General features: G+C 48.5%; 2 protein-coding genes across 5 annotated transcripts in view; one reads left to right on the top strand and one right to left on the bottom strand.

The window, feature by feature from the left end:
• Positions 1-1,831: 1,831 nt before the first annotated feature.
• AANAT (aralkylamine N-acetyltransferase) lies at positions 1,832-26,744 on the bottom strand. 4 transcript variants are annotated; one of them, XM_054047319.1, is made up of 6 exons: positions 26,655-26,744; positions 14,298-14,381; positions 12,350-12,416; positions 7,836-8,110; positions 4,888-5,042; positions 1,832-3,540 (listed from the first exon to the last, which is right to left on the bottom strand). In XM_054047319.1, exons 4-6 carry the CDS (start codon positions 7,990-7,992, stop codon positions 3,235-3,237), a joined length of 618 nt encoding a protein of 205 aa, XP_053903294.1. In that variant the 5' UTR covers positions 7,993-8,110; positions 12,350-12,416; positions 14,298-14,381; positions 26,655-26,744; the 3' UTR covers positions 1,832-3,234. The 4 variants fall into 4 exon arrangements, with proteins under 4 accessions (XP_053903294.1, XP_053903295.1, XP_053903296.1 ...); XM_054047320.1 differs by having other exon boundaries at positions 26,637-26,665; XM_054047321.1 differs by lacking the exon at positions 26,655-26,744 and adding an exon at positions 18,601-18,682.
• Positions 26,529-27,886, top strand: part of UBE2O (ubiquitin conjugating enzyme E2 O) — an 88,207-nt gene continuing 86,849 nt past the window's right edge. Inside the window, exon 1 of the mRNA XM_054047317.1 lies at positions 26,529-26,888. Within this exon, the coding sequence (XP_053903292.1) occupies positions 26,544-26,888 (345 nt within the window). The 5' untranslated portion in view covers positions 26,529-26,543. The remainder of the gene's footprint in view (positions 26,889-27,886) is intronic.

Genomic DNA, 27,886 nt, shown 5'->3' with positions numbered 1-27,886 from the left:
GTCTCTTCATTGGTGCTACATCAGACCCCATTTAATGGCACGTGGCACTCAAAGGTGACTATCGTTTATTTCTCTACTTGTGGGTTTTCTCACTGACTTGGTCATCTGCAACGGTCTCTTACTGCAGATTCAACCAGGTTTCGCTGTCTGTGAAACTTACTAAGCTACTGAATCCTGGGGCTTGGAGACAATCAAGGGCGTTCCAGTGACAAGCCCCATGAGACTTTCACGTGGTTTGTGTCGTACCTGGACTCTATTCGGGGGCGTTTACAGTCCCAGAACTCAAGTCTGCCTCGTGTGGTGATAAATGGAGCTGCACTGCCCATCACTCTGGCTAGTGCCAACTGCTTTTTCCTGCTGCTGCCATCTCCCCTTTCTCACATGAAGGCTTTAAATGCTGCCTGCTTTGACTGCCACTAGCAGTCCTTGATGCTTCTGCAGCAGTCTTCTCCTACAGTGGAAGCTGTCCCCTGTACTATTGGGATCAAGCAGTTGGCCAATTTTTGTACTGCACAGAGAGCCCGGCCTAGGTCCTGTCTGAATTCCATGCTGGTGCAAGTTCGCATGCAGGCTCTGTGCTTGCTTCTTGGCCAAAGGTCCTGTTATGGGATTTTAAACAAGCGCCTTCATGCGGTAACAGGCTGAGCGGCAAGAGCAGAGCTGCCCCTTAACACAGGCCTAGTCGACTCTAGGAAAGATTTGCCCGTGTAGCTATACCAACTAACTCTCCTAGTGTCGACACTGCTTACATTGGCAACACATGCTTTTGCCAGTATAGCTACCAGGTCCCCAAAAAATATCCTGGCGAAAGGACTCTGTCCACACTAGGGCTTTGGCTGGTCTAGAAAAACACCACGCTAGGGCTTTGGCTGGTCTCTACCCGACATGACGATAACAGCAACGTTTTCTAGCATAGACCCTGGGCGCGGTTTCCCTGCTAAGGGCAGAGGGTGGGTTAACTCCAGACAGTGAGCAGGGTCTGGTGGGAGGGGCTGCAGCCGTGGAGCAGGGGTGGGGTGGATGGAAATAATGGCCTTCCTGATTTAAATTCAAACTGCCCCCAGGGTGAGAATAGAGCAGGCAGGTCTGGCCCTGGTGTGGGAGAGCCAGGTATGCTGGGAGCCACTGGCAGCCTGCATGTGAAGTGTTACTGTATTTGTGGTATGCTGCCAGCAGCCCGGTCGTATGAGAGCGCTCTGATCTGTCCTTCCTTACAAGGGACGTTCCAGAAAGGTAGGGCTGCATTTCCTCCATCCTGCACAAAACCGCTCTCCCCTCCCTTCTGCTGTAAATTCCTAGGATGCTTGTTGGGAAAGGATTGATTTCATTCAGAACAGATTTTTAAACCAAAGTCCAGGCAGGCGAAACTGACTTTGCTTTTCTTGCTAGGGGAGGCTAGGAAGGTGAGACAGGCTGGATATCTTTGGAAAGCAGATAAGGCTTCTGAAGCCCTATGGAAAGGAATGGCCGCACAATTCTCTCCTCAACGACCGCCTCCTAGGCTGCTTCAGAGGGCCAAACAAGGGAAGGCAGCAGACTCCAGAGTGAAGGGCTGTCATCCTGCAGTATACCTGCAGGAAGGGGGGGTTACCTCTCTCCCTTTCACACTCCATCTTAGCATCAAATGTTCCCTTGTGCCTCAGGCTGGATACTTCCAACCTTCCCTTAGCTTTTAGACTTAGCTAAAACGGCCGGGGGAAGATGCTTTGTGGCCCACTAGCTTTTTGATGTAACTTCTCAAGTGTGCAGACCAAACTCTGCACCCTTCCCTTTATCTACCGCTGTTACCGGCTGCTGAATTGTGTTCCAGGAAAAAACACGCGCACAAGAATCCAATTAGAAAACACAACAAATAAACCCTTTATTTGCTGATGAACAAAAGAACTGACAAACAGCACAGGGTGTTCCCAGGGGCTTTCATATTTCCAGTGAACTAGGATGGCGTGAGCTAGGAGCTCTGGTCTCTACACAGCACTGGTCCGTGGGATGAGGGAGGGAGTGCGGGCTGATGTACCCTCTTGTTCTGAAGGAATAAACCAAGTGGTGTTGCCATGTTTGGATTTTGCAAAACCCTGTGTGATTATCTGATCAATCTGATGGGAACGACGTTCATCTGTGATTCTCTGGAGCCATTCTAGCAGTGCTTTGGATTTCACTAGATAAGGACCACAAATATACCTTAAAGGGTCTGTTGAAAATAGCCTTAATCCCATCAACTCCCACCCTTAATAGCCATTTGGGGGTGGGAGTTGATGGGAATGTCTATCCAGTGGCGTAGCCTCCTTGCTGGGCTCTTTAGAGAGCATTCAGTCCCATGTTCTATTTTGCTCTCCCTTAGGCTTTGAGCATGCTGTGGTTTGGGGACAGTATCTCCTATATTGGGTTGGAAGCTGGTGCCCTAGTCTGTCGGAGCAGGGGTAGCCATCACTGAGCCTACATTATTATGGGATTTCTCACACGTCTGTTGGCTGTCAACCTATAACAGCAGGAGGGCAAGGGAGGAAGGGGACTTGCTGGAGCCTAGCGTAGCTGAATGTATCTCACATATGTACAGAACATACGAGCACGGATTCCATTTAATGCATCACAGCAGAACATGGTAGCGAGCAACTAGCATGAGACGGCGCGGACGGCTTTTCCCAGCAGAGACCCCCAAGAGGTGTCTGCCGCATGCCTGCCTCATGTTATTGGCCTTGGAGCATTTGACAAAGAGAACAAAAACAGGGAATCGATGAACTGATCCATGTGGTGCTGCTTCTCAAGCAATGTTTTTTTCCCCCTTCTATAATTGCATAACATGCTCTCAGCGCTTTATTACTCCCACTGCTGCTTTTAAAGCCAGGGGCTAAAGGGGAGGCTTGGGCTAGCCAGAATTGACGTACGCCTGTCCTGGGGAGGTCCAACTCAACAGCTGTAGCCTTATGGAGCCTGCCTGTTGAGCTCTGGACCGAAGAGGCAAGGGTGCTTACTGTGGTTCTGCTGCCTTTCGCGCCGTATCTGTAAGCTCGATGGCTGGGTCAGCGCTAGGACCAGTTAAGAGGCAAGTGGGCTGGGCCTGGAGCTACTAGTTAAAAGGCAGCCAGCTGGAATACCAGGCAGGCACAAAAGTAAGCAGTGAGCATGGATGCTGCTTGTAAGGAGAGCAGCGGCTGCTGCGCAGCTCTGTCTCCCTGTACGTGGCTACCCGCCCCTAACATTGCCTGAGAAGCGTCGAAGCTGGGGGAAGGCGCCATCTCAGCAGCCGCTGTTTCTGCGCATGAAGGCGTGGCCACGCACGGGGTACTGCATCTCGACGAACGCCAGCGAGCCCACGGTGACCTCGCAGGGGCCCCGCACCTTGAAGCCGCACTTCCGGTAGAAGGGGATGAGGAAGTCCTCACACATCAGCACGGCCCGCCGCACGTAGGGCAGGCAGCGGAGGTACTGCAGGTAGCGCCACATCAGGATGGAGCCCTTGCCCTGCTGGCGGAAGGTGCGGTGCACGGCCAGCGCGTGGATGTGCACGGTGGTGCCACCGGGCTTGTGTAGAGTCAGTGCGTCCTGCCGGGGGGGAGGAGACAGGAAAGCGTGTCAGCTGGCGGTTCGCTCGCTGCCGCAGTGCCCTCTCATTCTGTCGAGAGCACTCATTTGACTGGGCTGCAGATGTAATGGCCCAGACCCTCAGCTGGTGTGAATGAGTAGGCAGACGCACACCAGCTGCGGCTCGCACCTGATCTACTGGAGGTGTTGTCCAAGGACAAAGTGCTTTGCAGACAGTACCCAAAGGCTCGTGACACCCCTGAATAGATGAAGTCATCCCCGTTTCACAGAGTGGGAAACTGAGACACGAAGCAGTTCGGGCCTGATTGTTCAGTGTGGTGCTCCCAGTCCCCACCCCCCAATCTCCATCTCCAAATGACTATAATTGGAGCAGTGGCGGCTCAGCCCTTCCTGAAAATCAGGTCCTACGTGACTTGCCCAGGGTGCCAGAGAGGCAGTGACAGTGCCAGGCATACGCCCCAGGAGTCCAGCCACCTAGTTTCCTGCTCTAACTGATTAGAGGGTGCTCCTTCCCCTGCAAAGGCTTACAGAGCCCTTTCCCTTTTAATTACTTGTAATTGGAAAGAGGTTGTTTTTTTAATATTAAACACATTTTAATGCCAAAGCAATAACTCAGTTCTTCTACTTATTTTTATCCTGTAGCAATTAATACTGCAAGAGAGCTCTCTCCAGGAGTGAACTCACTCCAGGTTGCTTGTAGAAATCGATTAGCTTGTAAAGTGCTTTGCAGAAGAGAGAGGTTGAATCAGCAGGAAGTAGGAGAATGGCCCTGTTTGTATTGCAGTTAATAGTTTGATGGAGTTAACAGTGGGTTGAGTTTGGGCTTTCAATAGTAGCCACGTTGTGAATGAAAGGTGACGAGGGGGAATTTTTTACCTCTCCGTTTCTAGTCTGTAAGGTGGCAGCCCCTTAGAACAGAGAAGAGGGGATCTGCATGTGCAGGGAGCAATACAGAGCCTGCCTTACTCTGGCACTTAGCCAAAGCCCTGTTGCCCCAAGAGTTGTGGATGTCTCTGAAACGGAAAAGCCCTCTTGGCAGATGGGGCTGAACCGTGGCTGCAAAGCTGTAGGGCATTGGAGAATGGAGCCTCCCCCGCCCCTTTGAAATAAATATAAAAAGGGTGTCTTACAAACTGAACTAATTAGGTACCTGGAGCAGCCCCTGCTCTCCTTCCCTGCACCTGGGTGCTCAGCACCCGGGTCACATGCTCCCTTGGAGTAACCCCCAATAACTACAGTCATGCCTATGCACGTTGGACTCCACCCTCTTGTCTCAAAGCTCCATCATCCTCTCCTAGCATGGACAGGAAATGGAGACAAGATGCAGTAACAGGAGCTGGTTCTTACCTGGCTGAGTTTTTCTTGGTCCCAAAGGGATCCTATAATGAAAGCCACCAGTCGGCCTTCTTCAAACCAGGCAAGCGACAGCTCAGGGCACAGGTTCAGAAAGTGGCGGATCTCATCCAGGTGAAGGGGGCAGTCGCCCGAAACGGAGATAAATGCTAGAGAAGAATAAAAACAAGGCAATGTCAAGAGGGAACAGCCTCTCAGAGCTACACTGCAGCCTCCCTTAGGCTGGGAGAACCTCAGACTAATTGATGATGGGCTGGAAATTGGAGCTTAACAAACATGAGGGGTGTGAACCAAAGTCCTGGATCCAGGTGCTCATGAACTTTGGGGAAGTTTGAATCCAGATCTGAACTTTGTGGCTCAAGTCAATCTCTCCTTCCAGAAGCCAGAAAGGACTGGGATTCCCCTTCTCATCCATACATCTTCTGGGCACTTCACACTTGAGAAAGCAAAGCCCTCAGCTCTCCCAAGCAGGAGAGCTGTTCTAGGAAGCTGTGCCTGCTCTGTTCTCTGATCAGTACATCTCTGATCCGGGCCATTGCTTTAAGGCTCGCTAGTTCACTGTGCTCTCCCTGCGGGTTTTCTGAGTCACTCCTACAGCATTTAGCACTCAATTTAAAACCAGTCAGATATTTATATAGTTTCAAAGTTCCTGCTAATTGATTTGGAAAACACTGGTCTTGAAATGTTATGATTATCTCTACAGCTTGGGAAATGATCAATAAAAGGGAAAGCTGGTTAGAGGTAAAAGCCGTTTGGGTGGGATCTACAAAGGGACTTAGAGGTTGCAACTCTGACCCTTCCAGCACCTAACTTTTAGGTGCATCGAAAATCACAGGCACACCTGGCAATCCACAAAGCTGAGTTAGGCACCGAGATTCCCTATATAATGAACAGGGAGAGCCAGGCGCCCTAGACTGGGATCCACAAAGCCAGCATGCTCAGAGTGGAGCTGCCTAACGTAGTCAATGGGCGATTCCGATGAGAGAAGTGTGCGCTAAGCCCCACTCCTCTTGGACATAGGTGCTCTGCAGCCCTGAGGTAGGTGCCTATCTCTGCTGGCGATCCCCGAACAGCAACGGGGCACCTGCCTCGCCCCATACCAAACAGCTGGAGGTCCCTACCTCGCAGGAGCGCTCTAACCACTGGGCTACAGAATCATTGTCTCTCTTTGGCCCAAGACTGAGAGAATGATTCTGCAGTCCAGTTATACGGTGGTCAGTATGATCACCATTACCTCTTCCAGCTGGATTTTGAATGGGACCAGATCTGGGAGGCAGCCTCCGAGCATGCCTACTGGATTGGGTGCCGAATGCCTGTCTTCCCCTGATTCATGAATTGCTCTGGGGCTTAGACAGGACATGCCTGGAGGAACGCAGCAGTGCACATGCTTAGAGGCAGAAACAGGTGTCTAGGGAACTTTTGCTCTGAAAACATAGGCCCTGAGTGAATTTAGGGCGTTTTGTGCATCACAGTGGAGCCAAAACTGGGATTTAGGTGCCTAAGTCTTGAGTTTAGGTACGTCAGTATCTGTGGATCTGAGCCTTTGTGTTTAGGGTTTGAGAATGCGGGAAGTATATATTGCCTTCTGGTAAGAGCTGTGGTAGTTCTCTCCCTCTGCTCTGGGCTCCTCCCAGCTTTGATTTCCAGGCCTGGTTCTCCATTGTCCTGTATCTCATGCAGGCATTTACACCTGTGCAAAGGAGATCAGCATGGAAGTATTTACATCCACTTTGTTCTCCCTTTGCCTGGGTGTAAATGACGCGATGGAGAATCTGGTCTTGTCGTCACTAGTAGAAACCCCTCCCTTCTACACAGCAGGTGGCAAGTTCTCATTGGAACATTACAGGCTTATGCCAGGATGTCTCTTGCCGTGGGCCATTGCTGACTGTCGCATGGAAATTACTCCCCCCTTCTCTAGCAGGTTTCCTGGCTTTCCTTTGAAATTTATCGCAAGAGGGAACAAATGGCCAAACTCAGCCCAGACCCGAGTGGTGATGCGGTCCATGGTTTGCAGGTCTTGCAGACCCAGAGAAATCTCATGAGAAGAACTAGGCTAGCTACAAATGCTCTTGGCTCCAATGAGCACTTGATCTGTAACTCTCGGGTTTGAAGACTGAAAAATTGATTCTGACTAATCTGTTTGTTTATATCCCAGCTGGCTTCAGTGTTCAGTGTCGGAAGCGCATAGCAAGGAGGGAACACCCCACCTGGAGGAAAAGGGTTATTTGTTCCCAGTGGAATCTGGCCCTACTGACCCTGCTATGGTGAAAAGTCCTTCCTAGGGCAGGATAAGAGGGCCAAGTGCTTTCTAATGTACCCCAAGGCGCATGCTGCTTTCCTTGCTGCAGGGAGCCTCTCTGCACAGTGGTGCTGGTATGTGAATAAATGTGACTTCAGTGTGGCTCTGTGGAGTCTAGGAATTTTGCTATTGACTCCACTGGGACCAGGAACAGGCCCTTAAGTGGATTCCACTCTATAACACCTGGCTTCCAGCACACCTAACGCTGCCTCCACCTCTGATTCTCCCTGTCCTTGTGGGAAGAGGGGGGAGTGCTGGCTGGCTTTATCGGGGGAAGGTGAGTTTTCAAATACCCTCGCAAACAGATTGACTGACTGACTGACTGGGGCTTGTAACAGATCTGACACTAAAGACGCTGGGGGAGAGGTAAACGGGTCACTCATTCTCTTTCCATTTGTGTCTCCATTGCTACTTGGTTAGCTCTGTAAAGCACTTTGGGCCGCAGCTTCTAAGACAGATGCTATAACGACTCTCCGCTGTTCCTGCCGGCGGTGCTAAGCCCTGGTCCCCTGCAGAAGGAGGGACATTTCCACTTGCACGCCAGCGTCAGGTGTATTTCTGAATTAAGGCCAGGGGCAGTACTGTGGTTTCTTTGGCTGAGGAGGACTGAGGCAGATAGCTAGTGGGGAAGGAGGGCTCTTACCTTCTCTCTCAATCTCAAATACGCTGATTGCATCCTCGGGAGTGAGGCACCGGAACTCGCTGGCGGGAAGCGTGTGGCGGCGTTGGCGTCCGGGCGAGCTCCGCGGAGGCCTCAGGTGAATGGGCTTCAGGAAAGGCAAGGCGCTGATCACGGACATCCTCCGTTATTTCTGGTGTCCTCTGTAAACGTCTCCTCCGTTTGGCCACCAGTGTCGTCAGCGAGGTTCTATTTCAGTAAATATGCTCCAGCGGGATCAGTCAACCGGCCAAAAATACCTGCCAAGCACATACTGGATTATGCAGCCTGCCTCCCGCGCTATATATGCACGCCGTGCCCTGCGTGAGCCTGCACGGCCACCCAGCCTGTCAGCGCAAACGCACTCGGGTTCTCAGACATAATCGCTGCCCCAATGCAAATGCGGGGCCTCCGCTCACGGCAATGGGGCTCTGGCATGGGACAGGTCACACAAACAACTCCCACCTGCCAGGCAGCTGAAGCGTAGGAACAAAAGCCAGCCACCTGGCTGCTGAGGCGCTGAGCGCTAATGACAGAGCGGAGGGATGAGAAATGGCTTTTACAGCTTGGGGCCCAGCCAGCGGGGTTAAGTGGTGAGACGGGCGGGGTTATGCGCTGACGTGAGCGGGGGGAGGGAAGGTGGCTCTAAGGTCACCAAAAAGCTGGATCTGGTGACTCAACAAAGCACTCTTAGGCCCTGATCCTGCCTGGCGCTGAGTCTTTCCTGCTGAGTACCCACAACTCTCTCTGGCTTGCGTTTGGAGTTCAACCCCTCGCAGGAGGCCCTGAGCAGCTTGCAGGATTGGGCCCTTAATGCTGTCAAGCCAATCTTCTGCTTTCTGGGAAGCTCTTATGGTAATCGTGTAATTAACGAGCTGGGTGAAGGGGCTCAGAGCCCAGTGCTTTTTCCCCTTTGAGAAGAGGAGGAAGTGGGGTCAAGGCAGGGGACGAGGGGGGCGGGGAGTGACCCGCAGAGTGAATGAACTCTGGAGGCACTTGGTCTGGGAGAGAACTTGAGGGTTTGGAGAGGGTGTCGCTGAAAGAAGGAACCTCCTTCAGCCTATCAGAAAAACCCCTTAGCAGGACAGAGCTCCTGCAAGCAGTTTTCTTAGGCAATTTTCTGCCAGTAGCTGCTGAGGCTATCGGGAGTGTCCATGCCTGGATGAGAAGAGCCACCCCCAAGCAACTGCCTCTTCCTGGAAGTGTAGGGCTGGCATTGCCTTCTCTCTTCTCAGGCACACACATGCTGATCTCTGCCCTCCCCTGGGCAGCGCTGCTGAGTGCCCTTTTGTGGGGCAGGTTTGCCCACCTGCTTCCAGACTGCCCCCAGCCTCCTGTGTGCTCCAGTCTGGATTAGTTAAGATGAGGAAATGCATTTCCTGTAGTACAAATGAGCTGCAGATGGAGCGCCTATAAAGGCGTGGGCAAATGTCATGTGCATGGGCAGAGAATACACTGGGAAGGAAACAGTCTGCACCGGTATAGGCTGTCTTTTTGAATCCCCCCAGGCTAGAGGTGACTGTAACTTTTCCAGCATCTGGCCTGTACAGTGTGTGGGTTAGCAGGTTCCCTGGGTAGATTGTCAGGGGCAAGCGGAGTCCACAAGTGACTCCATTAGTGAGGGCAGGTTGAGATGCTGGCATTAGGTCTGTGGCTCTCAGTTGCCAGAGATAAATGGCTTCGGCTGTTGCTCAGACTTTGGGAGAAATGCTGGAATTTATCGGCAGATGCTGTTTAGCACTGTCTGTAATTCTACAGCAGCGGCTACAGGGCCTGCCACTGGAATGCACTGTGGGTTAGCAAAAGACGAAAAATCTCCAGCCAATGGTTCCTGTGGCTTCCTGGATTCTCTCCAAGCTCCTCGGAGTTTGCACAGCTTTACAGATCCGTTTATCTAGCTACACAGACTTCTCTCTAGAGATTGCTGAGGTTCTCTAGCGTATACACAGGAGCCAATCTGGGCCAAATTCAGGGATGAGCCTAAGCTGTTGTGATGTACATCTATTTCTAGCCCCTTCAGCAGATAACTTACACCAGCGTCCACTCTGCTGTACTTTCTCTGGCTGTGTCTATACTAGGAAGAACCTGTGGTTTACAACCAGAGAGTTAACACACATTAGCTAAGATGGTGCAACATCCTAATGTAGGGAGGACAACTTGTAGTATTTTGATGTGGCTGGTTAAGGTGAACCTTAGACACGTCTTTACTCCTCACCTTTGTTTCCCTGGCTGAGAGTCTAATATAGATGCCAAGGGGTGGGAAGGGAGGAGTGCAGCAGGAAATGCACCTAACTGGTGGGTATAAGTGGAGGTAGATATCGGGCCTGGACTAGTAAATTCCTAGGATGGTTTTACAAGGCAGCTTCAGTGAGAGAGCAAATGCTACATGTGTGACTGAGCTATGCAAGGAATAGCAGAGCAGTGAGTGCCCAGCTGGCGGGAGATTAGAAAAGCACAGCACTGCTGGCCATAGGACCCCAGGTGACGATGTGGTAGGACCTCCCAGCAGTGTGACTCTCCATCAGAGAGGGAGATTTTGAGAATATATTTAAAAGTGATTTCTGTTTCCTTCCAGAGATCAGGCCCTAAACTCAGTCCATCCAAACTCTGAGGAAGTTGGGAGCTGGCTGCAGACACAGATTTGAACTTGGCCACTGGCCCCCAACCCTTTTTATGGGTTTGTAGTGTCCCGCCTGGAGAGGAGACAGGCCTTGGCAGTGGTAAATACAAAGGGAATTCTTTGAGGCTGCTGAACTCAGATCTTGTGGTTATCTCTAACTCCCAAGTGACTAAACACAGCCAGTTCTGCCTGACTTATCAGGCAGGGTCTACTTTATATAGCCCAACCAAATCCCTAGTTTGGAATAGCCCCGAACTTGTGTGTGTGTGAGAGAGAGAGATCAAACCAAATCAGTAAAACTATTTGTCAGATCGTTGTACACTAGATACAAATGTGCAGAAAGTTTGAGCAAATGTCTGATAAATCACTTCTCCCTCAGGCAGAGATCATAGGTAACATTTCCTGAGAGCTGACCCTGTGTAATGCACTTCTGTGCATTCTGAATGATTTGCCAGCTGAATATTATAACGGATTGCTACAACTCTAGTGATAAATATGAGACCAGGTCACTGACGATTATTGTTCGACAGGTGCTGGCCTCCCCTTCTGATTATAGGCTGGCAACAGGCTAATAGGATTTGCAGAAATAACAAAACAAACAAAAGCGCTGCCAGCAGCCACAGTGCATCCAAAATAGGACTGCATGGTGTTATTAGTCAAGTGCTGCTATTTTCTCTAGTTACGGTGAATCGCTATATTTACTATGCGGGGCCTGGGGTGTCTGTGGTGGTTGTTTAATACAGTCTCTCCACAAATATGCCAGCATCTGAGCTCTGGAAGCAAACTCTGACAACGTGACATTCGTGTGTATATGTGCGTGCAGCGAGTGTGCTTTGCAGAGCGAAAGAAGAACTGGAGGAGAGATCCGATGAGACAGCGATTAGGACATTAACTCTCTTAAATCCTGGAGGTCTTTTTACACGTGACAGGAGATTGCTGTGCGGAAGCCTGCAGTGATACCCTTACCACTCTGACTGCTGTGGACAAAGGGTGAAATCCAGGCTCTCTGGAAATCAATGGCAAAACTCCCATGGACTTCAATGAGGCCAGAATTTCACCCTCTGAATTTATAGTAAGAGAACTGCAAAAATGTTCATGTGCCATTGTCCTTTGTCTAATAGTCACAACCATTTAACACTTGACCCAGGCTATGAACAGATGGACAGTGTCTTCTCTAAGCACCCCAGATCTTTTAACTGTGCTTGTTTAAGCCACGTGCGATCAGGTTTTATTTAAAAAATTCTTTAAACACTCATTTTATTTCAACGTTCACCTGATTATCATTTTATTTATTATTGTCCTGATCAGCTTGTGAGTTCAATCCTTGAGGGGGTCATTTAGGAATCTGTGGGGAGAGGGGGGGTGACTTTATTTTTTATTTTTTATTTTTTTTTGGTCAGGGGCAGTACTTGGTCCTGCTAGTGAAGGCAGGGGACTGGACTCGATGATCTTTCAAGGTCCCTTCCAGTTCTGAGATAGGTATATCTCTATCAGTGAGAGTTATTTTCTGTGTCTAAATGCAGCTAATTATTTAATGCCTCTGTTGTCCATGTCTTTAGGAGTTACTTCTATTCATCAAGATGTGAGTGTAATAAGGACTGTGAGCCTCTTTGTCCTAATTTAATTCACTTCAAAGATAATTTTAGAAATGGATATTTCATGGTCCTTTGGATCATAGACTAAGGGTAAAATTTAGCAATGGTCAAACTACTAGGAGAGGTTACAATGTCTATGGTTTTAATAGTATTTGTAAGATTTACTATTGAATTTTATGGAGTCAATTGTACTGATTGGATTAACCATTTATGGTGACTAATGGTCCAATCAGATATACCCCAGAGGATGCAATAAGAGTTTCTTTAGATAGAAATATACACACCAATGGCTTCATCCTGTGAGGTGCTGAACTCCTGGAGCAGGTTCTCAGCGCACCCCCAGATCAAGCCCTAGAAAAATATGTAAGTAAATATATAAAGCTAGAGTCTCATCCCCTTACTCACAGTAAGTAACACCTTATTCCATGAGTGGTCCCATTGACATCAGTGGGATTTTTTTGTAGAACAAGGAACTATTTAACGTAAGGGTTTCAAAATATGGCCCCACGAATCATTAATATTGTATTGGGCCAATTTTGCAGCAGTCATAGGGACTATGGATGTGGGAATTCACTCCCTGTTAATATCTGTCAGTATTTGTGTCATGATAAATTAATTTGTCAATTATTGGTCAGCTCATGCAAGGAACCACTCCATCAGAAATCCTTCCAGCAGTTCTCTGCCCAGTACAGTAGAACCTCAGTTACGAACCCCTAGGGAATAAAGGTTGTTCGTAACTCTGAAATGTTCATAACTCCGAAAAAATGTTCTGATTGTTCTTTCAAAAGTTTACAACTGAACATTGATTTAATACACCTTGGAAACTTTACTATGCAGGAGAAAAATGCTGATTTTAACCATCTTAATTTAAATGAAACAAGAACAGAAGCAGTTTTCTTACTTGGTCAATTTTTTTTAACTTTCCTTTTATTTTTTAGTAATTTACGTTTAACACAGTACTGTGCTGTATCTGTGGTTTTTAGTTTGGGGAGAGGGTGTGGGGTTTTTTTGGGGGGGGGGGGGGGGGGCGGGGAGTTGCTCTCTGTTGCTGCCTGATTGTGTACTTCCAGTTCCAAATGAGATGTGTGGTTGACCGGTCAGTTTGTAACTCTGACATTTTACTGTACCATATAAAGACACATACAGTATCACTAATGTTAAGATGTCTGAGGTAGAGACTTTTATAGACAAGGGGTGGGATTTTTCAAAACCACCTAAGGGATTTGGACACTCAATTTTCAATAGAAATTAATGAGAATTCAGCATCTAAATCAGCTAGGCAACTTTGGAAAGCCCACCCAAGATCACCACTGGGGCCCGTCTAGGACAAAAGTCAGTGATACTGAGAAAAGGCTGCCCTTTTTTGCTTTCCTTTTCATTCTCTGGTTTGAAATGACATTTTTTGTTTTGAAATGTAAGTTAATTGGTGTAAATGGCTTTTGATAATTTCAAAATGTTTTGACCATTTTTAATTTAAAAAGTGAAACATTTCAATTTTTTTAAGGATTTCCAGTTTGCTAAAATTGTCAAGATTTTGACTTTTTTGTTAAAATTCAGGCTGGGAAAATTTGTCAATCTCAAATGTTCATGGGATGGGGAAACCATTTCCCACCCAGCTCTATCATTATCCCATTTCAAACTTGGGGAAACTGAGGCATGCAGCAGTGACATGACCTGCCCAAGGCTGAACATGTAAATATTATCTCTTACTTGCATCTCCATGTACTATATGAACATTTAGATTCCTTCAGTACATGAATGTATGTGCCCATGCGTAAATAAACCAGCATGCTCATAATACACACTGACAGGCAACTCAAGCCAATATTTTCTTTATTCTATTGTGTACATCTATTTGGATTGGGGTTTGAAGGCTCAGACCTTTTAGAAACCTTGAGGGTTTGTTTGCATCGCAAACCACAATTTTAGGTCTGAAAATTCTTCTTCCAGTAAAGCCCTGTCTATTCCCAGATCTAATCTGTGGACTGTTCACTGCAAAGACTCATCACACTCAGATTTTAAAAGTGTGGGGGGGGCGGGGGGAAGGAGTATGGTGGGATCCACATTCTAATCAAAGTCTACGCAAGCAAATTTTAATTTAACAAAGCTCCATGCTCTACAAGACAATGCACCATGTGCAATTATAGGAAAGTAGGATGGCCTCTTTAAAGGCTGCTTTCCACTCTAGAAAATCAGTACCACACGTATTACAGTAGAAATGCAGACAATTACCTGTAGGCGTGTGTGGAATACGGTTTCTTGTAAGAACTCCGAAAGTTGTTCTTCTGGATGGCGTGGTCTGGTCTTGCAGTCTTCCTGCCAGTGGAGAGAGGAGAAAACAGACAGCAGTGAATTTTGACCTGCCTACTGCTTCTATTCTGCTGTGACTTACAAAGCTCTTGCTTATATATTTGTTATTTATAGAGCACGTGATGAAATTTTAAGAAGTTTATAAACCCTGATGAGTCACAGAGAAAGGTGAGAGGCTTTAAGGTGACATGCCAGCAAAAGCATCCTATGAGGCTTTTCTTTCCTGGCGTGATTGTCTGCAAGGGGATAAAGCATTTTAGCTGATTGCTAGATACTCAGTGCTGCTTGCATGTCTCAGGTAGATAGAGCCAATGACTAGATGCATAGCTAGAAAACATGAAATAATACATCAATATGTAATCTAGATTCATTTGAAGTCACTTTACATTTATTTAAACAGGCTTTGCACCCTTAAATGAGCTAAATTCAGCCATGGTGAAAGCGGATGTAACTTCATTGCTTTTGGTGCAATCACAGACTGCAGCTGCATCATAAACTGGGGCTGCATTTGACCCAGGGGGTTTAAGAAAAGTAGTGTTCTTTGCAGAGCTTTTAGCCATCAGTCAATTGCTGTGTTTTGGCTGTAGGCAAATACAGGTAGAATGGTTTATCAATCCCCAGCAAAGCAAGAAATGGACTAGTGTGACTTACAAAATGAAATACAGGGAGTCCAAGTTTACTCTGACTTATGTGAAAAGATAACACTATTGAAACCATGGCAGTCATGCTGCTGTCAAACCAGCATGAGAGAGATCAGAATTTGGTCCAGTCCTAGAAAAGCAGAACCCTGAACATGTTACCAGGCTGGGATGGTGAAAAGAGAAGCATCAGGAAATTAGTAGCACTTAGAGGCAGGAGGGTTGTTTTCAGACTAAAACTACTTCTACAGCAGCATCAGTCTGCAAGATGCTTTACAAAACACACAGACAAATGGTCAGATGTGGCTCTCGACGCTGGTGTCAACCTGGAGTAACTCGAATGATGTCAATAGAGTTACAATGATGTAAAATTTGTGAAATCAGAATCAGACTTAAGGTTTCTGCCCTAAGGAGTGTACAATTTAAGGAGCAAGGCTGCAGTGAGATTTATTGCATGAGTAAAGTCATCAGAATTTTGCCCTCCTAGAGGCAAGAGACGGTAGTAGAAAATATTCCAGACACAAGGTAGCATAAAGGAAGGTACCAGCAAGGAGATCAGCAACAACTCATGGGCCAGATCCTGTTTGGAATTAGTTGATGTAAAAGTGAAGTGACACACTATTGACTTTAATGGAAACACTAATGTAGAAGAGGAGTAATGGAGAGCAGAACCTGGCTCCATATGTGCCTAAAGAAAAGCTGGAGGAGGTCAGGATGTGTTTAACTTCCAAGTCTCAATCAAAGTGACCCCCAGCATAAACCATTTTTCTCTTTTAGTATTTTGTTAGAATCCAAACAGAAATACAACCCAACCCACACCCAACCAGTAGAAAACAAAATGGTCAGCAACTAGCCCTAAAAATAACCAACCTACCCCCATTATAAGTAAACAGAACAGGGCATGTTGGAATGTGGTTAAAGCCATCCTGCTATTTTACCAGGGTGTTTTGAACCAGTCCCTTTCTCCCTGTCGCTATCTAGCAGCTGTGGAGGGGTCAAAAACTCTATTAGAATCGGAGCACTGGAAATTTACAGAGCTTTACATATTTAGCAGCTCCCACAGCATCTTCAAAGGGCCCAGAGATGTTATTTTTGGATCTGTTTGCAACCATTCTTTATTGTCCATTGGTCCAGCCACTTAGCCAGCCGGCAGTTTTGTTTATAATTTGGGGTTGCGGGGGAGAAGGAAAGAATTACGTCACTTTTATTGTCATCACTTTGGAATTAACTGACCTATAAATTCAGCCTCCAGTCTCCAAGGGGTCTCATCTGCCATAATGATCTATGCACCTTTCTTCCCTTCTCTGCTGTAATGCATTATGATTATGATACCCATGAGGATTTAAGCAGCTTTTAAGATTTGCAGTGTAACAGTATCTTGCTGTAACAGGGCAGATCTGCCAGTGAGAGGGGTTCCGATGATGTAATATTTCTACCTTGCATTTCATTGGCCAGCGTGTTTTTACTTTATAACCTGCGCAGATACAGAGAGTATAGTTGAAATGAACCAACTATCCAGCTTTCCTGCTTGTGTAACTGAATTTAGCACCTAATAAAGCTGTAGGCTAAATTCTCCGTTGGTGTAAACTGATGCAGTAGCATTGATGTCAATGATGTGCCAGTTTATGCCAGTGGAGAAGTTGCTCTAATGATTGTTTTTCTAACTCTCCTCCAGACTTTTAATGACCATTTCTCCAAAACACAGCATGGGGCTGTCAGTAGCACTTGATTGCTTGTTACTGCAATAAATTCACAGCAGCACACCAGGCTTGGAGTGTATTCAATGCATTTAAAGATTCCTTAGGATTGCTGCTTAGTAGTTGAAGAGGCTGCCCCATGCCGGTATGCTTTTTTTTTTCTGGGCAGCACAACTGAAGCAGTCAAACAACGTATTTGATGCAGGAAAGTCCGAACTTCATTGGTCCGTATCTTTGGAGTCCTATTTGCGTAGCTGGATTCCACTTTCCAAAAGCTGATTTTCTGCAGGCAAAAGGGGGGAGGGAGGTATGCACCCCACAAATCATTGTGCAGAGCACAGCTGAAGATCAGCCTAGAGAAGAGTCCCGATAGGGTTGTCACTCCCTGTCTCCATTATTCTGGCTCAGCCTAGGAGATGTGGCGGTGGGCTCAGTTCTGGGTCTTGAAAGTTTGGTTGTAAGATGTTTTTTAAGATTTTTTTCTGGCTTGGAAATCCCTCCCTACTTCTTCCCTCTCTTTCAGTGGCCTGATTCACCATCTAATGCTCCAGGGCAAATTCCTAAGGAAGCCAACCCTAGTGGGGCAAGGGCAATTGAGTGGCTGGGCTACGTATCATTGTGCAGGACACCCCTGTGTGGTCTCTGCATAGGCAGAGACTGAGCTCTGTCCTGACCGATGGCCAGTTAAAGGGTGGTACTGATGAACTAGAGACAAGCCCATCCTGTCATCATTAACTGATCAACGATGGTCATGATTCAGGGACAAGGGCCCAAAAATCAGGGGACAGTTTTGTCCATTTCTGCCTAAACTGAGCAAGGGAAGCAGCTTCAACACAAACCAATATCCAGTCCAGGTATCCTCCTTTACAAGGCCCCAGTGAACTGGAGTGAGCGCTTCTGTTCTCTTCTCCCCAGGGCCCGGGCACCAACCTATTGGCCTCATTTGCTTTTCTCTCCCAGGCCAGAGTAGTTGAACTAGGGCATAGTGAACTCAAGGTACAACCCAGGTAGTTAAGGAGGAGAGGGGTTGCTGTAGAGGAGCCCCTGGAGGGAAAGTAGAGAAGGGTTTCCAGGAGAGCTGGGCCATAAACCAAAACTCTGAATCTGAGCCCCCAAAACTTCAGGACAGTTTGGTTTTAAATTGGAACTTTGGGACATGGGCTTGGCTCTAATTATTACTGGGTCATCCTGCATCTTATACAAGCAGAGCAGGTCACCTGCAACTAGTGCCTGGGCCCAGTGTCAATGCACTTATTACTTCGGGTGAGCTGGATGCTAGAAGGAGGCAGATGAACTGGTACAGAGCGCCACCTACTGGGGAAGCTAAATTCACCAGCAGGATTAAAACCAGTGAATATCCCCAGTGACCCCATTTCCAGGAGTTTGTTTTATAAACTTTTCATGAGGTGTGCACATGCGCGCGCACACACGAAAGTGTGTGTTTAAATCTATCCCTGGCCACGCATGAAGTAATACCCAACGGGGGAGACTCGGCTTTTATAATAAATGTAGTCAGTGACTCAGGCTGGTAGAAGGTATCTGGCTGCAGGGGTGTCAGTCTGAGGCTTTGACACAAGCAAAGCATGAGCAGTGAAGTAAAGGCAGCCTACTAACCCTGCATCCCTCAACCAAGGCTCTCAGGGCCTTCAACCCTGACCCACAAGGGTCGCTCTAACCGCAAGAGAAGAAATCTGTTCCATCGTCCACATGGTTTGAGCATTGGCCTGCTAAACCCAGGGTTGTGAGTTCAATTCTAAGCAGGGGGTTAGACTAGATGACCTCCTGAGGTCCCTTCCAACCCTGATATGCTATGATTGATTGAGTCTTGGAGCATTCTGCTGAGCCTGGTGCTAATGGTTTTCATACATAACAGTGTGTAGTTCTGCTCACCTCACAGCAGTTTTGTCCTCGGCTGCAGATCTGAACCAGAGTCATAAGCACCTGCTAAGCCAGTGCTTGTAAGTTGTGATGACTGTGAGCCCATCAGTGCAGGAGTGGGGATGTTTAGAATTTGCTTATATAGGCCAAAATCCTCTCCTCTCTTCCACTTTCATATCAGCTATGCAGCAGCAGTTGGACAGAAAACACCAGCAGGCAGTGCAGCATGTGCGTGCCACAGAGTACAGGTCCTTGCAGGTTCCTGGTGCAGTGGTCCTTGGGGATGGAGCCAGGGCTCTCTGTAGCAGTAGAGCCTCCAGTTTATCCCCCTCCTATGGAGATTTCTCCAGCCATTAGGATGGAGCAGGGATGCAGAGCAACTCTGCATCCTGGCATGGGACCCTTGTCATGTCCAGAATGTCACCATGATCAGCCCAGCTACTCAGGCTGGCACTGGGAAGACAAGTTGGGCCATGGCCATGCATAGTACTTTACAGGCATGGACCACAAAAAAGTCCATGCACCAAAGAGCTTCGCAGTTGTGTGTGGGCCTGTCTCTACTTCTTTGAAGTCAATGAAAGTTGAATCACTTACTTCAATAGGAGCAAAATCAGACCCTAAACTACACCTGCGACTATCCACCCTTTAAAATGTGTCAAACACAGTGAACGGGTCCTGGCTGGGATGCTCTCTCATAGGTGGCAGTTTGAAGTTAAATGCCTGTCATCCTTTCTGTAAGTGGGGATCCCTGTCCTCTGACATTCTCTTAAAATGCAGGCAATGGAACAGCCAGGCAGGCAGATAATGTGACCTGTTATCTCTGATCACTCTTTATCCTACTACATTTTCCTGTATGGCTACAGGTGGCCATTGTAGATACATCTCTACCCCGATATAACGCGACCCACTATAACATGAATTCGGATATAACGTAGTAAAGCAGCGCTTCGGGGGGGGGGGGCAGGGCTGTGCACTCTGGTGGATCAAAGCAAGTTCGATATAACACAGTTTCACCCCTATGACATGGTAAGATTTTTTGGCTCCCGAGGACAGCGTTATATCGGGGTAGAGGTGTAGTTACAATGAGCTGCCAATTTACATTGGCCACAAGATGGCACAAGAGTGTTTTTTATGGTACAGAAGATGTCAACATAAGTTGCTCAGCAAGAGAAATAAGGAACAAAATCTTGGCAAACATAAATTGGCTTTTCATTGCCTCCTTATGATGCTCTTCATAATAAGGCTGCCCGTTGCTATCAGACACCCACTGCCATCAGGGTCCATTGTAAATGTCTCCTGTGAAATGCATCCCTTGCTGTAACACACACACACGACTGATTCCCATGAGCAGCCTTATCGAGAGAGCCCTGGCCTTTGTACACAGCCATTAATTTGACCTGGGGAACCAACACTCAAAGTAATACTGTATTAAGTCTGGGTCAGATTCTCTACTGGTGCAAACTGGAGCAGCTCCACTGAAGTCAGTTTACACCAGCAATGTGCCAATTTACACCAACGGGGAATCTGACCCACTCTTCCTAAGGGTAAATAAACTTGGTATTTACTTAACTGTATGTAACTATCTGCATTTCTAATGCACTCGTCAGTGTAGTATCCAGGCTCCAGAAATATGAAGCCTGTCTTGATTTTACATGTCACCTTTGTGCAGAGGCCAAGGATGGTGATAGCTTATATGCAAGGATCCAACTGCCCTTTACAAACATTAGTCAACCACACCTTGACACCACCCCCATGGCAGTAGGTAAGTATTTTAATCGGCATGGGCGTTTTGAGCCACAATGAGGTTCTGGCCACCATTTTCTAAAATGGCTACTGATTTCAAGGTGGCTCCATGTTTCGATGGCCAGCTTTACCTGCTTCATTTTCAGAAATGCTGAGTGATCACAACTCCAGCTGAGGTACATGGGCGTTGCAGGTCCTCAGCTGTTCTGAAAATTGGTCCTGAAATGTTTTAACGTGGGCACCTACAAAAGTGACAAGCCCAAAATCAGTGGCCATTTTTTACCACATTGGTCTGACTTACCCAAGATTCTCCAGTAAGTCATTGGCAGAGTTAGGAATTGAGCCCAGGAGTCCTAATGCCCACTCCCCTGATCTACTAGTGGAACATCCTTCTTGCACTGTTCTAGCACCAAGGATGCTATTCAGCCGCGTGCCATCTTTGAAGCCGCTCAAACACTGGACTGTAGCGTCACAAACCAAAGGGGAGCTGCTCTTTACTGACATGAGAAGTTCAATTCCAACTAAGAGCACCTCAGAGGCACACTTAAAAGTACAGTGCAGAAATATGCATAGCACTCAACTGCTCTGTAAATAAGTAAATTGTCCTGATTTGATCCCTTTAAAATGCACGTCTTGCTACTCTGGTTAGTTGCATAATTTGACGACTTGACTCAAATGGCTATTTGCCACCTGAAGTCCAAAATCTGCTCTCCAGAATGTAATCACTCAGCATAAGGGCAGAGTCCAAACAGACTCAAGATTTATGTCTATTAATTATTTTTTGTGTAATACAGCCCTCAGTATGTGCGGTCAATGGAAGCTGGGAAGTGTCCCTGGAGTGGATAAAATGTTGCAACACGAAAACCTTTGCTGGAGTGCAAACCCCTAACTAGGCGAGCAAGAGGGCATTTTTCACTCTTTAAAGGGCCTCATCCTATTTCCTCTCTGACATCAAAGGCAACCCACCCTGCTAATTTCAAAGGGAGCAGGATTGTCCCATAATTGTTCCATCTATGCGCCCATTAAGGGGTGGCAAGTGGTCATGCTCAGAAGATGACTGCACTGTATATACAAGCCAGCACTACACTCCACTCCATTGCCTTTCCCACCGCTATCACAATGGAGTGATCTATATGGGGCACTGTCAGCTCAAAGTGAGAGGCTTGGGAATGTCCAAGATCTGACTGAGCATCATCTCTGAGTGTTTTATCATTGAGTTTATACCGGCTTTCCACCCACCTTGCTCTGTGTGCAAATAATTAGCAATTTTCCCACTCTCATCGATCTCTAGGCATGTCCCTGCCCTCCACAGTACAGGGATGGAAGTTCCACGTGGTTAGCAGGCTCTGAGCCCACCTTGTCCATATTATGAACATTTTGTATCAACATGACACATACACGAGAGTTAAAATTTCTTTCCCAATTGAAGCTGTCCTTTCCCACTCAGAAAACAATGATTCCCTCCATCTTCTGTTCATGATGGAATCAAGATTAATGTTGAAAGCTCAGAGCTGCTCCTAGGAGCTACAACAACAGGACTATACCCCACCTTGTTAAAATGCTACATTCCTTCACTTTAGGGGACAGAAATTAGGCCCGAGTTTAGGGCCAGCAGAACGTGGCACAGGCCGGGCACAGGACCTGAGGGGAGGTGGCTTTCCACCTTTGCAGCGCCCTGATTTTGAGATAACTGGGGATCATTTTGTCCCCAGGCATAAACTAGAGCAGCCCAAATGTAGTGGTTATTATTATGACTGTTGTTTGTTTGTATTATTGGAGCACTTAGAAGACCTAGTCATGGCCAGGACCCCACGGTGCTAGATTCTGTACAGAACAAAAAGCCAGTCCCTGCCTCAAAAGGCTTACCTTACAGCCTGCAGCCCATGCCCCCAGGAGCCATGCTGGCAGCTGGCAATAGCTGACACAGCAATGCTCTGGCTATGCCCTTTTCACCCCCAACCACACCCAGGGGAATTCCCAAGTGGCGGGTTAAAACGGCTTTATGGACACCTTGCATTGCCAGAGCTGTGCAAAAGAATCCTGATGGACCTGAGAACTGGGCCCAGAGGGTTGGAGTGCTGATCTCAGTCATGTTGTGGTAAATCCAGAGGAACGCTGGCAATGATTATTCCACATTTACGGTAGTCTGACCGGGAGCAGAATGTGCCCCAAAGCCTCTAGAACAAACGTGCACACAAAGTTACGTTCCATCAATAGAATCTGTTTGCGCAACCTCAAAAAGTGCACAGTCAGTCCCAGGGCCTGGTGATGTCAGGGGGTCCTGCTCTCCTGCCGGGGGCACTAGAAACATGGAGGAAACTGGCAGCGTTGATTTTATTTTTAAAGCTACGTTTCTAGCCCTTTTCTTTGGTACAGCTCTTGGAAATGTAAACCAATCGCTCCAGTTGAAAAGCTGGGCTTCACTCCGCAGCAGGCGGCACAATGAGTCGGTCAGATTTGGAGTGTATCCCAAAGATTCATCTCACTAACCCTTCCCACCATCCTTGAGTCAGCCCTGCACATACCGGTGTGATTCTGCTGCACAGAAATTGGTTCTGGCTGAGTAAGGAGCAGACAAAATAGTTTTGCAAGCCTGCCCAAATATTCTAAAGCCACATTGGCAAGTGGAAACTTTTACACCTTCCACAGTTAGGCCATTCAAATCCTTTAAGGACCTATTTAGCAGCGATCCCCATGAGCTCAGAGAAGACCTAGTTAAAGACATTGAATCCAAATATTGAACTCATAATGAGACTTCTAAGAGCCATTAAACAACATAATTCTTCCCCATTGACTGGGGAGCTTCTGAGCACCTGTTAATGGCACATGAAAGCGCCAGAGGGCTCTGGACTCACACAGAGCTATTCTAGTCTATTCTATGCAGGGTCTTACTGTAGTAGTGGTACAGCATTAAGCAATGTGACTAACATCTCCCACGTTTTTTCTCTCAACCTCTCTTCAGGGAGAGAAATATGTCCAGTGGAGAGTTTTGGTTTGGAATGTATTGACTTACTTTATGTATATGTTGCTATAGGTTTATGTTAGAGAAGGCAAGGCCAAAGAAATGTGCCGGCATTTGGAGCAGAAGATGGTGAGGTTTGGGATGGCCATTAGTCCCTGACGGGAGTTAATTCCACAGACTTTGGCTGGCCGATAAGAATGCTCTGTCTCCTGCACAGACAAGTTTTAACTAGGTGTAGGGAGGGCCCTTGTGCCAGAGAAGCAACCACAGTCTTCATCCCAGAGCTGTCTGCAAACTTTTAGATACCCTGAGCCCAGCCCTCTGAGCACCTGGAAGTTAAGAGCCTGATCTAATTTCCTTTACAGTCAATGGAAAGACTCCCATTAGGCAGGCACTGTGGACTTGTGGATAAGAATGAGGAGACCTAGTTCTCATCCCAGCTCTGCTACTGCTCTGCTATCTGACCTCTCTATACCTCCCACCCTTTGTCTACCTTGTCTAATTAGATAGTAAGCTCTGGGAGGAGGGGCTGTCTCTCACAATGTGTTTGTACAGCACCTAGCACCATGGGGCCTGGATCGCAGCTGTAGCCTCTAAATACCCATGTAATACAAATAATAGATAATAATTACGTTGGTGGGCTTTGCCTTGGTTCTGCAGGATCTGAGCAACCTCCTAACCCAGACGCCACTAGGAGACTGAGTGGTGGATAGGTCAGCTATAGCAGGGGCTAATGTACAGAACATGGCTTTCTGGGAGAACCTCAAGAGCTGGGCTGGGGTGGGAAGGGTGGCTCTAAGCAAATTTAACATACACTCGCAGAAAAAAATAAAACCTGCAGCTGCTCCTCACACCCACTCCTCAAAACAGAGAGCTCCCAACACCTGCCCTGCTCACAAATACCAGCCCTTGTCAACCCCCTTTCTCCCCCCAAACCCAGATAAGCTTCATAGTGCTGCTGAGGGTCAACAGATTTGGGATACTGCAGCTCGATGTGCAGAGTAAATTCCAAAGGGGAGGGCTCCTCCTGGGGAACACCCTGCTCGGATCTCCCGCAATTAACTTGTGGCTCATCTGGCTGGCCCACCGCCATTAGCGTATCAGTGGCAGTAATGCCCATGGAGAGAGGCAGACTCTCAAGCAGGAAGGTCCCAAGCTGTTTAGTGCGTTATAGCTCAAACGTAACCCGTAAAGCTGCTCCCAGAGACCCAGAGTCAGTCACACACATCCTACAGTACTGGCCTCAGGAGCTCACAGCGATTTGGAGAAGAATTGCCATAGTCCAGCAGGCAAACCCAAGAGCTGGGTGCACCCGAGGCACAACACACCAGCTAGCCACAGATGACAAGAAAGCCTGCTTAGTGGAGGAGACAGGGCACTGACTACAATGGTGTGCAGAGAGAGGGGAGGTGAGAAGAGGAAAAGGATTGTAGAGCCCTGACTGATCGCATCTCCCCTGCTGTCTGTAGGCTGGGAAGCTGCACATCAGGAGGTCGGGCCGATAGTGGAGAAGGACAGATAGGGTGCACAGAGGAGCTCTTTGCATAGTGGTGGGCCAGCAGCAAGAAGGAGCTATCCTCATAGGTAGGAGAGCACAGTATGCTGGTACACAGCAGGACTGACCAGGAAAGGGCTAGAAAGGTGAGCGAGGCGGAGGACATAGATACACCTACCCACCCATGTCTCATTTTCCCACCCTGTTTCCCTTCTGTATTTGTGTTGCCAGTCTTTTTTATTTCCTTTTCCATTCAGTGCCATATATATACAGATGCAGCATCAATATCTGAGTCTGTACAAGCCTTACAATGGGGCTGCAAGGTGATGCCACAGATACCCAGGGACCAAAGTGACCAGATAAAAAGACCCAGAGCTGCTCCCTTGACAACTTAGCTGAGGCCCTTTTCCTGCTTGAAACAAAATCTTAAGAACACTGAATTAGGAAAGGCAAAAAAATGCATATGAAGCCAATAGGTATAAGTGCTGCTTCCCCAAGGAACTGCGGGGCAAGGAGAGAAGGAAATGGGAACTTTGAAGTAGACCCTAAAGCTAGAGTTACTCAGTTTCATTGGAATGCATTTAAACTGTGCGTGCTGGGTGTCCTGGGATCTGGAAACTAGATGATTTTCCTCTGAGAAGCAGCATGGTTTTGAGGCCCTGCTCATGGGGTTGGTGACTAGAGGCCTGGGCTCTATTCCTGCCTCTGCCACTGACTTGCTGTGTAACCTTAGACAAGTCACTTCAGGCCTTTGTTTCCCTTCCTGCCCTTTGTCTGTCTTTTCTATTCAGAGTGTGAACTCTTTTAGGCCAGGCACTGTCTCTCACCACGTGTACATACAGCATCTGCACAAGGGGGCTTCAATCTTGGTTTGGGCGTTGAGAGATAATTGATAATAATCCCCGGGGAAGGTGGAGGAGAGGGTTAATTAGCTGTTTGGAAAGCACCTTGAAACTATCTTTAGCAGCACCATCATCTTTCTTCCTCTCCTCTTCTTCCCATTCTTTCCCTTCACTCCTCCCACACTTTCCCTTTCCCTTTCCACTGCCTTCCCTCCTCTCCCATCCCCTCCTGCTTTTCCCTCCTCTCCCATCCCCTTATTTCTCCTCATCATCCCTCCATCCTCTCATCTTCTTTCCTCACCTCCTCTCCCTCCATCCTCTCATCTTCTTTCCTCTCCCCTCCATCCCACACTCCTCATCCCTCCATCCTCTCATCTTCTTTCCTCACCTCCTCTCCCTCCATCCTTCCCTCCTCTCCCTCCATCCTCTCATCTTCTTTCCTCTCTCCTCCATCCCACCATCCTCTCATCTTCTTTCCTCTCCCTCCATCCCTCCCTCCATCCTCTCATCTTCTTTCCTCTCCCCTCCATCCCACCCTCCTCATCCCTCCATCCTCTCATCTTCTTTCCTCACCTCCTCTCCCTCCATCCTTCCCTCCTCTCTTCTCCCACCATCCTCTCATCTTCTTTCCTCTCCTCCTCTCTCCTCCATCCTCTCATCTTCTTTCCTCTCCCTCCATCCCTCCAGCCTCCATCCCTCCTTTCCCCACCCAACCTTCTCTCCCTGCATCCCTCCCCCCCTCTCGCCGCCCCGCCCCCGCAGCATCCGGCTCCCCGGCGGTGGGCGGGGCCGAGGTGCCGGACCCCGCCCCCGGGCAGTGACTGCGCCTCGGCTCGGGCCTCCTCCCTCCCTCCCTCCCTGTGCGCTGCCGGCGGCCGCTCGCTCGCTCTGCCCGCGCCGCTGCCCGAGAGCCATGGCGGACCAGCCCGCAGAGCCGGCCCCGGCCCCGGCCCCGGCGCCCCCCGCCCCCGCCGGCGGCTCGCAGCGCCTGCTCTTCTCGCACGACCTGGTGTCGGGCCGCTACCGGGGCTCGGTGCGCTTCGGCCTGGTGCGCCTCATCCACGGCGAGGACTCCGACTCGGAGGAGGACGAGGGCGGCCGCGGCGCCGGGGCCGGGGCCGGCAGCTCGGGGGGCTCGGAGTGCGGGGGCCCCGGGGCCGGCGGGGCCGAGGAGAGCCGGGCCAGCCCCCTGCGCCGCGGCTACGTGCGGGTCCAGTGGTACCCGGAGGGCATCAAGCAGCACGTCAAGGAGACCAAGGTGAGCGGCTCATCTGCATCTCATTTGCATGCGCGAGGGGCCGCCGGGCTCGGCCGCGCCCACCCGGGCTCGCCCCCCGCGTGGAAACAAACGGTGCAGCCCCGGGCCTGGCCCGGCAGCTGCACCCCGCGCCTTGGTGCTCTGCCCCCCTGCAGCCGCGATCCGCCAGCCCCGCTCGGGAATCCCCGGACCGCTGCGCTGGCTTCCCGGGGCTGCCGCTCCTCGCGATCCTCGCCCCTAACCATGGAGCGCCTCAGTCCTGTGCGCCCCCTGCCCCGCATGCAGCCGCTCACGCGGGGGTGCTGAGAGCCATTGAGCCAAACTGCAAATCCTGTATGGGATGGAAACCACTGCAAGCCAGCACCTGCTGCAGCCCCTAGTTCCAGCACCTATGCGCTCATGACATTTGGCATAATCGCATAGCATACTCTGCTCAGGGACACCGGGTTGTAACAACAAAGGGATTGTGACTTCCTAGGGGCAGGGGCTTTATCCACCAATTGCCATGCTAGCCTGTGGGGTTATGCACAAAGATGCCAAAGGCACAGCTGTCTCTTAATGGGAAAACGTATCTTGCAATTATTCCTAATCTCAAGAGGCACTTTAGTATGGGATTGATTATTCCTTATTACTATAATCTGTTCTCTCTTGTTGGACATTTCATTGGCCTCTTATGTATGCTAATTTTGTTGGGATTGAAATATATTTCCCTTCTTTCAGGAGGCTTTAAAGGCAGTAATTAAATCTCCTTGCCTCTCTAACCTGGAGAGGCTACAGCTCTTATCTACATAGAGGAGATCAAAATGTAGCTGTTTCATTTGGATTTTGGTTTAAATTTAAAATAATGCTAAAAAGTCCAGAAAACTGGTAAAGGCCATTGCCTGTGAAGTTTCAGAGTAACAGCCGTGTTAGTCTGTATCCGCAAAAAGAAGAACAGGAGTACTTGTGGCACCTTAGAGACTAACAAATTTATTAGAGCATAAGCTTTCGTGGACTAC

This window comes from Malaclemys terrapin, chromosome 13 (assembly GCF_027887155.1).
Source record: "Malaclemys terrapin pileata isolate rMalTer1 chromosome 13, rMalTer1.hap1, whole genome shotgun sequence".
Classification (NCBI taxonomy): Eukaryota; Metazoa; Chordata; order Testudines; family Emydidae; genus Malaclemys; species Malaclemys terrapin.
The sequence above is the reverse complement of the archived record's forward strand: the minus strand, read 5'-3'. Positions and strand labels throughout refer to the sequence as shown.